The sequence below is a fragment of the Mangifera indica genome, chromosome 10, assembly GCF_011075055.1.
Source record: "Mangifera indica cultivar Alphonso chromosome 10, CATAS_Mindica_2.1, whole genome shotgun sequence".
Taxonomy (NCBI): domain Eukaryota; kingdom Viridiplantae; phylum Streptophyta; class Magnoliopsida; order Sapindales; family Anacardiaceae; genus Mangifera; species Mangifera indica.
Genome location: NC_058146.1, coordinates 11,926,855 through 11,944,129, shown reverse-complemented (window position 1 = coordinate 11,944,129; position 17,275 = coordinate 11,926,855). Strand labels below are relative to the sequence as shown.

The 17,275-nt window shown below is 34.7% G+C and overlaps 1 protein-coding gene across 1 annotated transcript; it reads right to left on the bottom strand.

The window, feature by feature from the left end:
• Positions 1 to 2,550: 2,550 nt before the first annotated feature.
• Positions 2,551 to 11,256, bottom strand: LOC123226940 (PH, RCC1 and FYVE domains-containing protein 1-like). Its single transcript, XM_044651524.1, is given in 10 exon segments — positions 2,551 to 3,104; positions 3,513 to 3,892; positions 4,884 to 5,030; positions 5,237 to 6,903; positions 6,906 to 7,371; positions 7,459 to 7,653; positions 7,783 to 7,863; positions 8,628 to 8,717; positions 9,726 to 9,812; positions 10,836 to 11,256. Coding segments are annotated over 10 exon segments (3,312 nt in total). The 5' UTR covers positions 10,902 to 11,256; the 3' UTR covers positions 2,551 to 2,971.
• Between the last annotated feature and the right edge of the window lie 6,019 nt (positions 11,257 to 17,275).

Below are 17,275 nucleotides of genomic sequence, written 5' to 3'. Positions count from 1 at the left end.
AACGGTTTGGTGACCTTAAGTCTAAGGATCACATGTACCTTAATTCACTAAGAAGATATAATCCATAGACACTAAAGCAACCATCCATATGGAATTCTCTTGATATCTACAACGTACACGCATGTGTTGCACCAAGTTGTTAATAAATAGCTTTGATATATGAGAATTATCATCATTTTTCGATGAGATTGTTCAACACTATGATAACTGTATCACTATTATCCATGCCCTTGGTCATGATACGTGATTTAATTAAGATTCTAAAGTAATTAAAAGACTCTTAAAGCAAATAAAATTCTTAAACAATTATGAAACTAGAATTAACTAGTAAACTAGAGTCTAAATGAATTCTTTTACTTACTTTACATGAATTTCCACCTAATCAAGTCTCCTCATTTTATTTTGTCAAGTGGACACGTCACCATGCTTGTTCCATGTCATTTTTCATGTGTTTAATGAGTGTCATATTATTTGTCATGTCATCTTTTGTTGTCACGTCATCCCTCTTGCCTTTGGCTTATGTCCTTAATGTTTTTCAATGTTTTCCACTCTACCACACTCTTACCATAATTCTCCAATATTGGATCACACGTTATTGGTTTTCTATGGATTACATTAAGTAGCTATTAAGCTGTCAGCCCATCTACTACTGTCCTTGCTATTAGGTTTGCGAGGAGTCGTTGCCTAAGGACTCCCAACTCAATGTTTATAATTTCTTTTTTTATGTATAATATCGGATTGTGTCAGGTCAACCCACATGCCTAGTTTTAAGGTTTGAGCATGGCCTATGATTTCATAGGCTATGCCAAAACAATCTTTTTATTTTGATATAAGCAATAATTTGTTCACATCACGTAAGAACATTAAAAATCATATTAAAGATTAGATGAATATGAATAAAAAAATAAGAAGACGAAAGTGCATTTGAAATAATATATTAGTTAATAAATTTAATTTTAAATAGGTTTTTGAAAAAATATTAGCGGCTGTCAAATTAGAGGGTTTTACATAGATAAAACAATGAGTCATGCCAGGCTAGCCTTAGCACTACCCATCGAGTTTGCAAGTCATGTCGAATTCAAAGCTTATACAATAACGGATCTTTAGACTAAGCTGCCGTGTAAAAATTATTAGGCCCACAACACAGTCTTATCTATATAGGGTCATATCATGTTGGGCTCTTAACAAGCCAACCTGCGGGCCTTTACCAGGCCAATCAATTAATTTTAATAAAAAATAATTTTTTATTAAATAAGTTTTTTAAATTATGTTTTTTAATTTAAAAAAACATATTAAGAAATTCAATAGTGATTAAGAGGAAAACAAACTTATTTATAATAGGTAAGTTGAATTCTTATGATCAATCTCACCAATATAGAATCAAAAACTTGAGTTTAGTTAAAACTTACCTTTTACTTAACATTTATTTATAGTGGGTAAAAAAATAAATGATTGTATTCTTTTAGATGTGAAATGCCTTTGTGTTTTGCACTCTTACAAAAGTGTTTCACATCTAAAAAAATACAAATACTCACTTCTTTTACCCCAATATAAATAAAGATTAAATATCATGTTTCAACCAAATTTAAAATTTGGTTGTCTTACATATTTGAAATTGATCAAAAGAACTCAACTCATTTTTTTAAGTTTAAAATTTTCATTTCTTATAAAAATTTATAATTATTATTTTATTTATTTTTTAAAATTTTTTATTATTTTGGGCACAATACCATGACAGATCGGATCAACCAACGACATGGCTCAACTAACCCACTCTGGCATAACCCATTACAGTAGTAAATCATATCTATCTGAACCAGGTTAAAATAAAAAGGCCCAAGTCATGCTTTAACCGACCCAACCCCTTTAACACCTCTAGTTTTACATGTGGTATTGGTTTTTGTTGCATTCTTGCCAAACCACCAATCCCTTGTAACTCACATTTCCACTTTCAAATCTCTCAGCTCTCTTTTAGCATTTTCCAATTACCATGAATTGATAAAGAAAAAAATCAAAAAATAGAGAGAAAAAAACTTATATAATTACAATAAAAATATAATTTATTTATAATATTAAAAGTAAATAATATTATCACTATTATAAATAAGAAACAAAGCCACAAAAATATTTTTTTTATTAAAACTAACCCAAGAAAAGCAAAAAATAGAGAGAGGAAAAAATTTATATAATTACAATAAAAATATAATTTATTTATACTATTAAAAGTAAATAAAATAATCCCTATTATAAATAAGATACAAAGCCACAAAAATACTTTTTTTATTAAAACTAACCTAAGAAAACATGTAACCTTTCAAACTTAAAATATAAGAAGTCAGTTTTATGTAAGTTTGGGCAGGAAATATCATCCAGCCCTTTTTTCATTCTCTCAAAAGAGTTCTCACAAGTTATATGAAAAACTACATAGAAGACAATTTTTTTTTAATTAGTTTATAGATAAAAGCCTTTCTAACTAATTTATAGCCACTCAGGTGTCCCTTGCAACTAGGCTGAAGAGAGTAAGAGTAGAAAGAAGAATGAAGAATGTTGTCTATTTAAAAGAGTGGTCAAATTTCAAATTGATGACAAAAGAAAAGGGGTGATTGTTTTAAGGTTTGATTCATGATCCACAGCAATTTGCTTAAAAAGCTGAATCCATACATGGAAGATGCATTCATACATGAATACAGTAAAGATATACACAATTTCATCCACAACCTACTTACAAGAAATTTACACAGCCTTGCCTAAACTTGCTAGTTCCCTCCAAAAAATAAACAAAATCGGAAAAAAAAAAAAAAGAGAGAGAGATACATCTACAGTGAAAAACGAAATTTACCAAAACCAAGATTTGAGGGAAGAAATTACCTCTCACTCTTTTGTGCAAACACAAAATCTACTTCAACCTTGGAAGCTAAATCTAAAACATTAACTCCCCAAGTTTCAGAATCAGGGCTTTGAATGTGGCAGATCAATGAGCTAACCCTTCTCTTCCAATGCTTACATTAGGCTTGTCGACCATGGAAACATTGTATTGTTGATACACTCTAGCTCGGTTAGCAGCCCACCATTGTTCTGCTTGCTTCTCACTGAATCGTTTTCGACTGCATTTTAAGGAATAGACATGCAAAATGTTAATCACTCAAATGAAGAATCACTAATTCAAAGATCAATTTAACAAGCACATCTGTGCATGCAGTGAGGATCCAACATTAGGGCTGTCATACACACTGAATTATTAGAGATCAAATTATAAAAGAAATTGAGCTATCGGCAGAAGGTGAAAAATGAACAAAGGATGATCTAGATTCATTCAATTCTCCAAATCAGCAAAAATCTAAAAAGGTGCTTGAAAAAGTATAAAGCTATTTGAAGATGGGACTTGTTTGGCAAGTAGTTACGTTCCTGAAATGCAGAGCCTTGTTATATAAAAAGCCAGAATTTTATTGTACGATGTACCATTAAACTAAAATTTGGATTTGCTTTTGGACTGGTAGATGATTAAGAAATACCTGAAGCGAACACGCTTAAGATCTTTGACTCCTCCAGGCAAAGCAACAAGGGTAATATACACACCAGCCTCATCTTGCTCAACCCATTCATCACCCTGACTGGGTTCGGCCTTCATTGTTCGGTTTTTGTTCCTTGTTGCTTCAGAGTTTGACAATTCAGTTTGACTTAATGTATGACTTTCAGCAATGTCTGATCCATTAGAAATGACAAAGCTGTTTGAACCATTTGAAATTGCTCCATGAAGAGTCATGGGACTGCTCAGTTGCTCTAAGATTGCAGAAGAAACATCCCAAGAAGGAGTTGGGCTAGAATTAGAAAAGGAAGGTGAACTGCTGCTTCTTGTTGTTCCAACGGGTAATCTTTCAGCCATGTCCTTCAACTGTCAAATATCAAATGGGTGAGTTAAACTAGCAATTCATTTTAATTACATAAAGAAGTGATAAATAATAGAACTGCCTGGCCTAGAAACAAAGTAATTAGGTACTAAAACCCATAAAAGGTTATGATTAAGAGAGCAATGACATAAAGCATTATGAATGTTAACATAGACATTCTGAAAACAGCAAAAAATCATATAAACATGCACATGATGATGACTGATGTTCTTGTATTATTACAGCTGCTCACACAATACATCAATTGGTTGGTTTAGCTTTCTGAAATTTTCTGAGTGTGAGCCAAGCATGAAGTAACAAAACCTTGCAGCTTTATTTCACTTACTGTCTGTAAGTTCTCCAGAGTCCTATCTAAAAATACCTAGATCATTGACATGTAAGCGTTCCTTGGGGTATCTACGAAGGCTGCAAAACATATTGTTTCCCTATAGTTGGATCAGATGATCAACTATGGTAACAAAAAAAGCTGTAATCAAGGGTATTCGTACAAGGCTTTGTAATCATTTCCCAGCTTCTATTCTTTTTACAACAAAAAATAATTAGTTTACATGCTTATTCTTTTGGGCTTTCAGTCCTTCAAAATTGATTTTAAGCATCATAAGTAACAAAAAAGAAAACAAAATCAATGCAAAGAAGATGAAAGAGAAGATGATTTTGCGAATCCATCAATAGGAACAACAAAATCAGTCAGCCTGATTAATCCTGGATTTAATGAACACTTCAAAACTCTATGCAATATTTCAGAGGGTAATAATTAAAATGTAGCCACACCCTAAAAAATTCTAGACTTATAGAATATGAATAAACAGGTAAATATTGGTCTCTGTCAGAATTGTAAAGTACTCTTTGCAAATTAATTCAACTTTTGGCTTCAGTGAATGCATTAATCTCCTCCTCCCAGAAGGACATCTTCCTAGATTTGTTAGGTAGAGTTAATGAAAGTTCTGGCTTCATCTTTACGACTATTTAACTTACTTGAGCCGTAAGAGACTTAATCACTTCTTTTGCTGCTATGCATTTTGTAGTCTCTTCTCCAGCTACTGCAATAGCCTCCTTTAGCTGTTTTGTTGTTCTTTCCAGCTCAATTTCTTGAAGTTGTGCTTTACGAGAAAGTTCTTCCACCTACATAATAACAGAATTTAGCTAAACATACAAATTTAGCACCTCATGCAGGGTGCTTTTCAAAGAAAATTCATGGCCTTGGTAAATAAAAAATTAGTAAATAGTGTTTTTAAACTTTCTACTATATAAGGTTTGCATGCTACAACTTGTGGTCCATGATAAGTGAGCATGTTAAGTAACTTAATAGATTATAATAATCCACAAACCTGAGCCCTTAATTTAACAACTTCTTCACTCAGACCATCATTTGTCATTTTGGCATTGTCTACAATAACTCTTGGCGATGCAAGACCAGAAAGAGTTGGGGTTGGTGTTGTGGCACGGGGTGGACTTGACCGTCTTGAGGTAGGCGATGTTGCTCGAGACATAATTCTTGATCCAGGAAGAGAAGCTGAAAAAAACTTCTTAGTTGACCCAAACACTACATTAGAAGATTTAGAGTTATTAAGTGCACAGCTCTGTGAAACTCCATTTGGAAACGGCAAAATCTGTGTGCGATTGAAGTCTGGTTTCTTGTTTCTTTTAGATGATCCACCCTCCACTTCTTTAGAAGGTTCCAGAGAAGAATTCCTTCCAAGTTGAGCATGAGATCTTGAAACCCAAATTTCATTCTTTTCAGAAACTTCATTTAAGCCCTTATTCATGCTTCCTCTCCTACTCAGTGCAGAATGAGATGAAGAGTTTATCACAGAAGCTTTTGCAAGTTTACTGAAACAATTATCACAAACACGATAAGGTTTGTTGTGATTAGGTGCCATTGAAGCCCTGAGAGACTTTTTACTACTACATGAATGACAATATACAAGTCCACAATTATAACAATTATGGCGCTTCCTTTTGAAATTAAACAGAATGTGGCATCCAGAACACATTGATTGGTCAACACCAGAGATCCACTTATGAAGACAAATTGCTGCAGTAAAATTAGTTCCACAGACAATGCTTTTGACTTGTTTGTCTTTCAAAGCTTCAACCAATGATGGGGAATTTCTATCTTCAGTATCCCCATGACCCAATCGACCATTTGCACCTTTTCCCCATGTGTAAACTTCAGTTCTTGAGGTTAAGACGGCAACATGATAAGCACCACAAGCTATTTCTTGAACAAAGTTCTTCATAAGCTTCCCATCTACACGAGAAGGGAGCTTCCCATCAGCTTTAGGATCACCTAGCTGACCATAAACAGGGCTTCCCATCGTGTACACATGGCCTTTAATTGTCAAGGCAGCAGTAAGGCTATGTCCACAGGCAACTTGACAAAAGTTGGGTTCAACAAGAGCAGCAACACAAGTTGGCACCAGTCTAGCTTCTTTGTCACCATGTCCGAGACGACCTTTATCTCCGTCTCCCCATGTAAAAAGCTTTCCTGAAGAGCAGTTGCTGGAACATGAAGACCCAACCATTACCTCAACAACAGCAGCAGTGTGCCAAACACCACAAGCTGCTCGCACAGTGCGGAGACCCTTGAGGGATTCCACTTCCCTTGGAGTGGATACACTTATGCGATCCCCATGTCCTAAAACACCAAATGTTCCATCACCAAAAGTAAGCAATTTCCCTGCAGAGGTTACAACAGCCGTGTGCCATGGTCCACAAGAAACTGATGAGACATGTATTCCCTCCAGAGGTCCATTCAACTTCTTGGGAACCCATGAACTTGCCTCAATGCCATGGCCAAGGAGCCCAAAATTGCAACTGCTACCACCCCATGTGTACAATTCACCTGATAGGGTAACAGCACAGGAATGATACTCCCCACATGCCACAAGTTCAACATTGATATTTTTAAGAGAATCTATAAGCTTTGGATGTGAGACATCGGCATCTACACCATGTCCAAGTCTCCCTCCAAGTTCCTCCCCCCAAGAGAAAACCTCCCTTGCTTTGTTACTACAGCAGCATGTCGGCCACCACAAGCTATATTCTGAACATCCAATACAACTGCACACTCCAAAGCCTTGGGAAATAAAGAATCCATCTTTATACCAGAACTTCCAGCTCTATTAATACCCCCACCCAAAATGCCATCTCCAGTGCTTTCCCCCCAAATAAAAACATCTCCTAAAGAGTCACCATCATCATGACCAGAGCCTTGACTTGATGAGCTAACAGCGCTGGATAAACTAACTCTAAAAGCATCCCCAGTCATACCCTTGAGGCGCCCAGTTTTTCCATCAGAGCCTCCAGATGAGAAAGAATGAACTGATCCACAACCTGATTCTGAAGGAAATAAAACCTTGGGTGGCACATCATATAAAATTACATCAGATAATACTTTCTCAAAACCAACTTTAGGAGGGCTTTCATATGGCGTATGCAGACGAAGGGGATCCAACCCATCCTATATCAGAAACAGAAAAAGAACTCTCTCACTATATATAAAGAAGCTTTAGTATGGCGTAAAGAAAAAAGGAGATAAAAATAACACCTTCAGAGAACTGCCACTGCTACCAAACGGAGAGCTCAAAGGAGAACTTCTTTGAGTGTGACCTCTGGGACTATTAGCTCCAGATGAAATTCCATCACTTCTTGATTCTCCTCTGCCTCTTCGTTGATGGCTGCGAGATATTACTGCTTTTAGACCAGTAAACCAAACTTCAGCTTCATCTTTATCCTTGCAAATCTAGTAAATTAAATAAAGAAAAATTTCACCATGCAAGAACAAAGGATGAAATCTATAAAAATCAAAACACAGAAAGAGGCTAGTGAGGAGAAATGCTGAGCGAATTTCCATATAAAGGAAAATAGTTACCAAATCTAAGGATCTATCATTATAGATAAGAGAAAATGACTGATATTCTTTCTCAGGCCGAGGATACCTCTGAAATATGGGCTGCCACAAGAAAAATCAAGATTGATAAGCACATCATCATAGCACTAAAAAATTTATAAACTATTTCAGTTCGCACTGAAGATAACTAGAAAAAATGCAAACATCAGAAAAGATGATTTGAAACATCAAAGATAGCACACCAAACAGAAGTAATTAAATAGAAGATAAAAAATTTACAACAAAAATAAAGCTTACCATTACTTGATTGAATTTTTCAGTTTAATCTGCTTAGGCAGCCATAAAAAGAAGTTAACATATCATACAAATTTGGTATCTAAAATTGACTCTGACACATGAAATAACAATGAGCCTCAGCTTCAATACTTTCTTGAATTAGATTCTGATATTGATTCAAAAGATAAAAAAGGTGATAAGATCAAGCAAAAGAAATTAAAAGTTGATGCAATAACATTAAATTAAACAATATACAAAAGACAATTTACAGCTCTCATTTTGAGTTAGTCATTCAGCAATAGGAAAACCTATTCATAGCTAAATTGAGTGGAAAACACCAATAGAGTACCGTGAAGGTATCTAAACTTTTTCTTATAGCAAAAAATGTTAAAACCATTAACCATCTGAAAACCAGATTAATTCATACAAGTATTATTCCAAAAGTTAGAGACAAAACTGTATGAAACAAATGTAACTTTTTTCTTCAGCAAAGCTACCAAATGTATCGATTGTTTCCTGTCATTCAAATTTGCCATCAACTAAGTATCTCACAAAAGAGGCATAGAATATCAGAATGCATATAAACTTACAGTGCGCTGACCAGGTACAATTCTGGAGACATGGCCTAGTTTAAGGTGTTTCTCTTCTTTTCCTGAGATCCATATCAGAACAGATTCATCCTGAACAAAACAAAGGCACTTAGAGACAGCACATAAAAACTTTAACACATTTAAGTTATGTTATGACTGCGAAAGAAGAAGCTAATGCATGTCTGCATCTGACTAATCAACAAAAAAGGCATTCAATGCCTCAAACCATTCATAAAAAAGGGGGAATTTTGAAGTTTGGCAAAACTTATGTTAGAATATTTAGAACTTACAAGGCTTATCATAAATAGAGAGTGCAACATCGCGTGCAGACACATGCAGTCATGCATAAACATTGAGAGACACATACACGTCTCCACACAAGATGATCCCAGAAATTTTGACAGAAAATATGCTACTATCTTTCACAAAGGGAAGATCCATAGACCAAGAAAGGTAACAAATAATATTTGAAGGCCAATCCATATGGCATGTTCAAAAATAAGGCCTTGCACCAATTATGTGAATTCTTCTTTGTTTTTTCTTTCCATTTAGTAATCTTCCATGTAATTAGAATTAATATCAGTGTCCATGTTTAGATTTCTTGCTCACTTTTTAAACTCTAAAGAAGCAGAAGTTGTAAGCAAGGGTATCCTGCATCCAGTAAAGCTCTGCACCATGTCATCATAGAATAATCACCTAAAGATCAAAGCAAACCAGCTGCTAACTGAAATTCCAGCAAAGATTTCTTCAAGTTCCATATGGCTATAGGTTCACCTAAGAATCACGAAAGTGCCTTGCAGAGTGACAATGGCATAATCAAGAAGCCAATGGCATGAACTTTATTTTAGCTTTCTTAACCCAAAAGTCACTTCCACTGTGCACCAGGTCAGAAACCGGGGAAAACTACCAAAACCAAAAACCTTCCTAAGTAAGAAACCTGTGAGCCTCTAATGTTCTAGGTAGGTAGCCCCAAGAGAATTTGAACCTCAAAACTTTGCCAGAAACTTGTTTAATCTAAGTTTTGTTTGATTGGCTGTCATATTTTAAAATAAGACAAGTAAAAACAAACTCTTGAAACTCCAATAAATTTAATCTTACATTGGCCAGCCTGAAGGGATAAAACTTTGGCTTCCCTCTGCGTCCATACTTTAGCAACTGTGCCCCCTTTTTAAGAGCAGTGATGGCCTGTTGAAAATGATGAGTCAAGAATTTAAATTCAAAAAGCACACCACAATCTAACTTTTAGAAGGAAAATGATAAGAAGCATTTTTTATGACTACGAAGAAATTACAAGGCCAAAAAAGGGAAACAACCCAACTAAAGAATGCAAGATATTTGATATCCAGAGAAGCCTTTCAAATAAAAAAGTAACAGAAAAACAATAAAAGATAAAAAGACTTTTGGTTATCATCTCGTGAAGTAATATTTGCACATTCTGTGTATGAGAGATTGGTATACTAAAGGCTGAATGTGTTATACTAGAATGTATCAAGAACTAAATTACTCAACACCCTATCATTTGATTAGGATTTGCTTCCAAAATATCAACTTTTAAAAGAGATGTTCAATTAACAGTAAACTTTATTAGTCCACATCTAATATATGTTTTACTGCCTAAGATCAAATCTTAATTAGAAATTATGTTACTAAAATCCTTTTACCTGAATGGTATCAGAGAAAGACATGGGCCATCTGTTTCATGTGTTCCCTTCTTGGTCAAGACATCATATATTGATTCACATTTATCTACTCTGAATTTGAGATACCTCACATTAAAGCCTTAGTTTGATAGTAGCTCAAGATTCTAATCATCAAATTTTGCTAAATTTACACTTCCATTCTTCCTCCTAAAACAGTTTTCTAACAGTAACACACACTTGGGAAATCAACTTTAGATCTCCCTAAATATCAATTTCAAATTAAATCAATTAATAACACAAGACACAGCTTGCCCAGGGTAGTTAACAGTCCCACAATGTAAATAACAATTAACCGACCAAAGTGAAAACTAAACTAACATTTAAAATAACAAATATTTTCTCAAACATCACAGAATCAACAATATAACAGCACAAAGAAAGTAACAAACAACAAATTAGCTACATTACTGAAACTAAAAGTGTTCGTTCCAGTAACCTTACCTCGAACAACAAAATTCAACTCCGAAGCAACACAGAACTAAATAAAAGAACAAAAACAAATAATTACCAACTCAATGTCCCTCTCCACTGTCTCCACCGCGGTTGCCGCCGCCGCCGACGACGACGCAGCCATCAAACCCTAAGATCAAACAGAAACATACAGCGGATTGAAATTCCACATTTGTAAAGACTTACGGAGTCAGCGGTTTCCGTTTCGAAATCAAAGCTCTAGAATCGAGAAAAACAAAGAAAAGTGACAACTGGAGCAACAGGACAAGAGTAAAAAGGTTAAAATGTGTGATGTGGCCGAAGAGAAACTCTGCGGAGTGTTTGGTTCGAGGGAAACGGAGGGAAAGTGAGGTGAAAAGAATTTTATTTGGTTTTTTTAATTTAAAATTCGAAACTATTAATAGTTAGTAAAGGCTGAACTGAAGAGAGAATCTACAGAGAAAAGTGATTGATAATGATTGATTCTGCTTCCGTCAAGAAATGCGTAGGGCTTAGCTTTGTTTGGGCTTTGCTTAGTGGTTGACTCTCACTGTTTTTATTGTCTTAGCACCAATCATATCACGCCACGTTTTATACTAAGTTGTGACAGCTGCACTGGTTATTTTTACACTACATACTGAATGTGAGGCACAGGTGATATTTTATTATAAAAATAAAAACAATCCTAAAAATAAATTATTATTATTATATTCAATAAAATAAATAATTATGAATAATTATTATATTTTATTAAATATTAAAAATATTCAAATATTATTTTATTCAAATTTTTTAATATAATTATTTTAAATTATTTTTAAATTATTTATTATATTAGTTAAAAAGTGAGATTATTTTACTTTTACAAAATATTAATAAGCAAAGATAAAAATATAATAAAATTAAAATTATTTTATTTAAAGTACATGTATTAACAATTGGGTAAAGTAATATCTATAATAAAATATAGATTACTAATATAATATTTTATTAATACAAACCAAATGTCACCTATAAATAATTTTGTGATTTTTAATTAATTATAAAATAATATTTAATAAAATAATAACACTTCACCATTAATATCTAAATTAATAGCATAAAACTTTATATTTGAATGTTTTTCCAAAAATACCTCAATAGCCATAAACTTGTCATTGCTTGTTTCAAAATATGTCCATGGTTGATACTCATAAGTAGTTTAAAATTCAAAATTTTTGAAATGAATTGAAAATTTTTAATTTAGCAAATAGAAGAGGATATATAAATAGGAAAATATTAAAAAACAAAATTAAGTTTTAAAAATGAAATTGAGGGTCTCACATTTTTTCCTTTCCACCATTTTCTCATTTGTTTTTTTTCTAATGAGGAGTCTTTGTTTGAGTCAAACCATCTTTTTGGGTTTCGAATTGATTACACCAAGGATGTAAAACCTTGATTCCAATTATTAGTCTTATAACCATTATACTAAATTGATGCATATTCGGCCACCTCTTCACTTTTGGCCTCCAAACCTACCCCAAGCCTACTTACCACCTAAGAAACTAAGGAGTATGAATTTCCAGCAATGCACCAACCCAAGGATGTCATCTTTCTTCATTTTTGGCCCAAAACCACTTTTGGGTATGTCTCATTACATGCCCCTGAGGTCCAAGTGAATAGCTTGCTTCAGTTGATCCAAAAGTGTGACTTTGAAAGTCCATCAATGGCCTAAACGTCCAAACATCATTTTGAGAAGCCCAAAATTGGTTTTTAGTTATACTGGAACTAAATTAGAATTTTGTTATTTTAGTTAAGAAACATAATTCCTAAAGTTAAAGAAAAAACAACTAACTTTTGTCTTTAGTTAATTATTATCTATGTGTTTGGTTTAGAATGAATGACTTAGCTTAATTCATATCATTTTTAGTTGACTTTTGTGGGAAAATATTGTATCCTGCCACCACTTCTTTCCTTTATAAAGGGGTGGCCATACTCTTGTAAAGGTTAGATAATTGATGTAATGAAAATTTGAAGCAAAGTTTTATTGGATTTCTCCATTTTCCTTTATCCAATTCATTATTGGTGGAAGACCCCGAGGTTGGTGGAATTTCCTTTATGCCTTGATCAATGTTTATGTTTTTTGCCTTAAATTCCAAACTAATTGCATATGCATATATTTCAGAGAGTTGTAAGATAATTATAGTTCTGCCACTGAATTTGTCACACATTTCAATTACTTTATCTGATGAGTTATGATTGTTGTCATAGCTTGATAGAAAGTTCTCAGAGTTCTCTTTGCGTTGATATAACTTCGGTGTAAATTGGAGATCATTTGGATGGCTAAATTTGAAAAAGAAAAAAACTGCCCCCCAAATAAACAGTGATTCTGTGGTTTTGTGTTATGTGTGTTATTGCAATTGAATTGATGAAAACACACCATTTGGTATCAGAGCTTTGATTGTTGGTGTGATTTATTTGTGTTGTCCTTCATTTTGAAATTACTGTTCAATTTTGGAAGTTACTGTTCACAGAACCTTTATTTTGCTTAAACACAAACCTTATTTAACCTAAACACTTACCAATACTCACCCTGTGATGCGAATGATCAAGGGATAACTTCACCAAATTCGCACATGGGGAAGCATAACGATGGAGGTTCAAATTCTACTTCAACAAACACGAAGAAGTTGGATCCATTGAGCTATGACGAAGGCCCAATTACACGGGCAAGAGCCAAGAAGATGAAAGCGGCAATCATTGGGCTTGTTCAAAGCCATTTGGAGCTTATGGGAAAGAGTCCAAGTGAAGTCAAAAGGGAACTCATGGTCAACGACATGACAAGCATGGAGTGTAGTTCAAGGCTTGTGCATTTAATTCAATTTGAAGAATTAAAAGAGCTTACTTTAACACAAGGAGCCCAAATACATGAATTGGTCTAAGGGCAGCAAGGAGCACATGTTGGGCTTAGTCAAATATGCATATGGAAGCCCAAGTCACATCAATTCAACTAGCCCTTTTGTGATTAGTTATTATCTAGTTGTTATCCTAGTTTAATTAGGAAAGCTTGTTTAGTTATTATCTAATTGTTATCCTAGTTAAACTAGGAATCCTAGTTTAATTAGGAGAGTGCTTAGTTGTCATGAGTTGTTATTTTCCTTTTTTTTAAAGGATTTATTTCATTTTTTAGGGTTAGAAGCAACATATATATATGTATTAAACTCAAGATTATGGGAGCTTGATTCTAATAAAAATTCCGAATTTCTCCAAAGTTCTTGTGAGAGTTTTCTTTGAATTCATTTCTTGAGAAAGTATGAATTCTTTCTTTGATAATTAGAGTTCCTTGTTGTTAGATAACAAGAGGGTTCTAATTCTTTTGGTTTATGCTAGATAGATCTTTGGGCAAGATTCCAATAGATTGTTATAGTTCTTGTTAGATCGATTAGCAAGGGTTGTATCAGTTTGGTATCAGAGCATTGGGTCTAGTATAAGCTACGTAACCTTTAGTCTTGTGTTCATGCATCAATATAAAAAAAAAAAAACGAAAAAAAAAATTACATTATTCATCATCAAGTGATTTGGCAGTAGCAAATTCAAAATCAAAATTCTTCATACAAGTGGTTTAGGCAACATCAAATCAAGAGGAGCTGCAAAAGCACCAAAGTTCCATTCCTTGCCGATTTGCATCAAGTATCACCAAAATCACATATCATGATCCAAGCTTCAAGAGGTGTTCGAAGGCTTCCAGATCTGTTGAGCTAAGAGTTTTATTGTTAATTAGTCATCCAAAAAAAAAAAAGAACAAAAAAAAACGAAAAAAAAAAAGAAAGGCAAAAAAAAAAATTCAAAGGCCATAATTTAATTTTTTTTTTGTTAGCTCTAATTGTCAAGGAACTTTAATTTGTAATTCTCTTTAGAAAGTGAGTAGTAAAGGTCAACTCAAATAAGAACTCTAAGGGGAAATTATGTGTGTGATTGTTTTGGTGAGCGTATTAGAGTATTGCAAACACATTTGAGTGAAAACACGTGAGGGAGTGTTAGAATAGGTGTTTTCTAATGTTTTTCTTGCAGGTTTACATCATGGACCCTAAGGAGAAAGTTACCTTAGAAGCAATATAAGGAATGTTACAGAAGATGATGTTACAACAAGAGGACATGAGGAGTGAAAACCGCAATGTCCAAGAAAGGTTGGAAAGGTTGGAACAAGGTACCCCTAGCCGTGGCAAGATAAGAGACACAAAACGTAGCCTCTTTGATGATTTAGAAGGGGAGATTGAAGAAGAAGGATCTACACGTTCCAACAAAGGCAAATCAAAAGATGGGAATTTAGGTTCAATCAAAATGAAGATTCCAGCTTTCCGTGGTAAAAGTGATCCAGAGGCATATTTAGAGTGGGAGAAGAAGGTAGAACGTGTATTTGAGTGCCATAACTACACCGAAGAGAAGAAGGTGAAATTGGCAGCCGTTGAATTCACCGACTATGCTAGTGTATGGTGGGATCAATTTACCTCTACTAGGCGCAGAAGCGGAGAAGGTCCTGTTTCTTCATGGTTTGAGATGAAAACAATCATGAGGAAGAGATTTGTACCACAACACTACTATAGGGAGCTATACAATCGATTACAAAGGTTGAATCAAGGATCCAATAGTGTTGAAGAATATCACCAAGAGATGGAGATGGCCATGATTCGAGCCAACATTGAGGAGGATAGGGAAGCTACTATGGCACGTTTTCTTTCAGGTTTGAACTGTGATATTGCTAACCTTGTTGAGTAGCATCATTATGTAGATTTTGAGGATATGGCACACATGGCAACCAAGATTGAAAAACAACTAAGATCAAAAACCAAGGCTATTTCGACCCCAACATCATGGAAGCCGAATTGGAAAGGGAACAAGGGAGGTGATGCAAATACAAATAAGGGCAGATCTGATCAAAGCAAAAATAAAGAGCTCACTACACCAAAAATGCAACCAAAGGATGACAAATCCAAGGGTAAATCACGTGATATACAATGCTTTAGGTGCTTAGGATACGGACATAAAGCTGCACAATGTCCAAATGCAAAGGTGATGACCTTACGCAATGGGGAGGTGGTGAGTGAAGATGGGAGCGAGGATGATGATGACTTGAGTGATATACCACCATTGGAGGATGTTTCAGAAGAAGAGGGCGATGAACCAGCCCCTAAAGGACCAATTTTCACGTTGGTTGCAAGGCGTGCTCTAAACATGCAAGCTAAAGAGGATGAGGTACAACACGAAAATATCTTTTATACTAGATGCATGATAGATAATAAATTGTGTAGTATGATTATTGATGGTGGTAGCTGCACTAATGTTGTTAATGCTGGTTTAGTTGATAAAGTGGGGTTGAAAACAACTAAACATCCTAGACCTTATAGGTTGCAATGGTTGAATAATAGTGGGGATATTAAGGTCACGAGGCAAGCATTAATTTCATTCTCTATTGGGTGTTATCATGATGAGGTTTTATGTGATGTAGTACCTATGCATGCTAGTCACATATTATTGGGACGCCGTTGGTAATATGATAGGCGTGTTATACATGATGGGTATTCTAACCGATATTCATTCAACATGAATGGTAGACATGTCAACTTGTTACCTATGACGCCTAAAGAAGTATACGAAGATAAAAAAACTTTGAGTGAATGTGAGAGTGCACATGGAAAAGAAAAGATGCACAAGCAAAAGGAGAGCTGTGAGAAAAGCCAAGAGAGGAGTGCAAATAGAGAGGAAAAAGGAGAGCAAGTAGAGAGGATGCGCAGTGAGAAAAAAATTCATGAGAGTGCGCATGCAAAAGGAGAGAATAATGTGCAAAGAGTGGCAAAAAAAGAGGTAAAAGGCAATTTTTATGCAAGAGGGAGTGAGGTTCGAAAGGCTTATTTAACAAGGCAGCCTTTAATACTATTGGTATTCAAGGATGCGTGTTTATCTTTTGAATCTAACTCAATTCTCTCTTCTATCCCTAGTTCTTTTCAAGCTTTGTTGCAGGAATTTGAAGATTTGTTTCCCGAATCCATGCTTGATGGTTTGCCGCCATTGAGGGGGATAAAACATCAAATTGACTTCATTCCTGGAGCACAAATTCCAAATTGCCCAGCTTATAGGAGCAATCCCGAAGAAACAAAGGAGTTACAACGTCAAGTGGATGAGTTGTTGTCAAAAGGGTTGATTAAAGAAAGCATGAGCCCATGTGTCGTTCCTGTTCTATTGGTGCCAAAAAAGGATGGATCATGGCGTATGTGTGTTGATTGTCGCGCCATCAACAAAATCACTGTAAAGTATCGCCATCCTATTCCTCGTTTAGATGATATGTTAGATGAATTGCATGGTGCACGTATATTCTCTAAAATTGATTTAATGGTTGGTTATCATCAAATTAGAATGAAAGAAGGAGATGAATGGAAAACTGCCTTTAAAACAAAATATGGTTTATATGAGTGGTTAGTGATGCCTTTTGGGTTAACTAATGCTCATAGTACGTTCATGCGCTTGATGAACCATGTTTTGCGT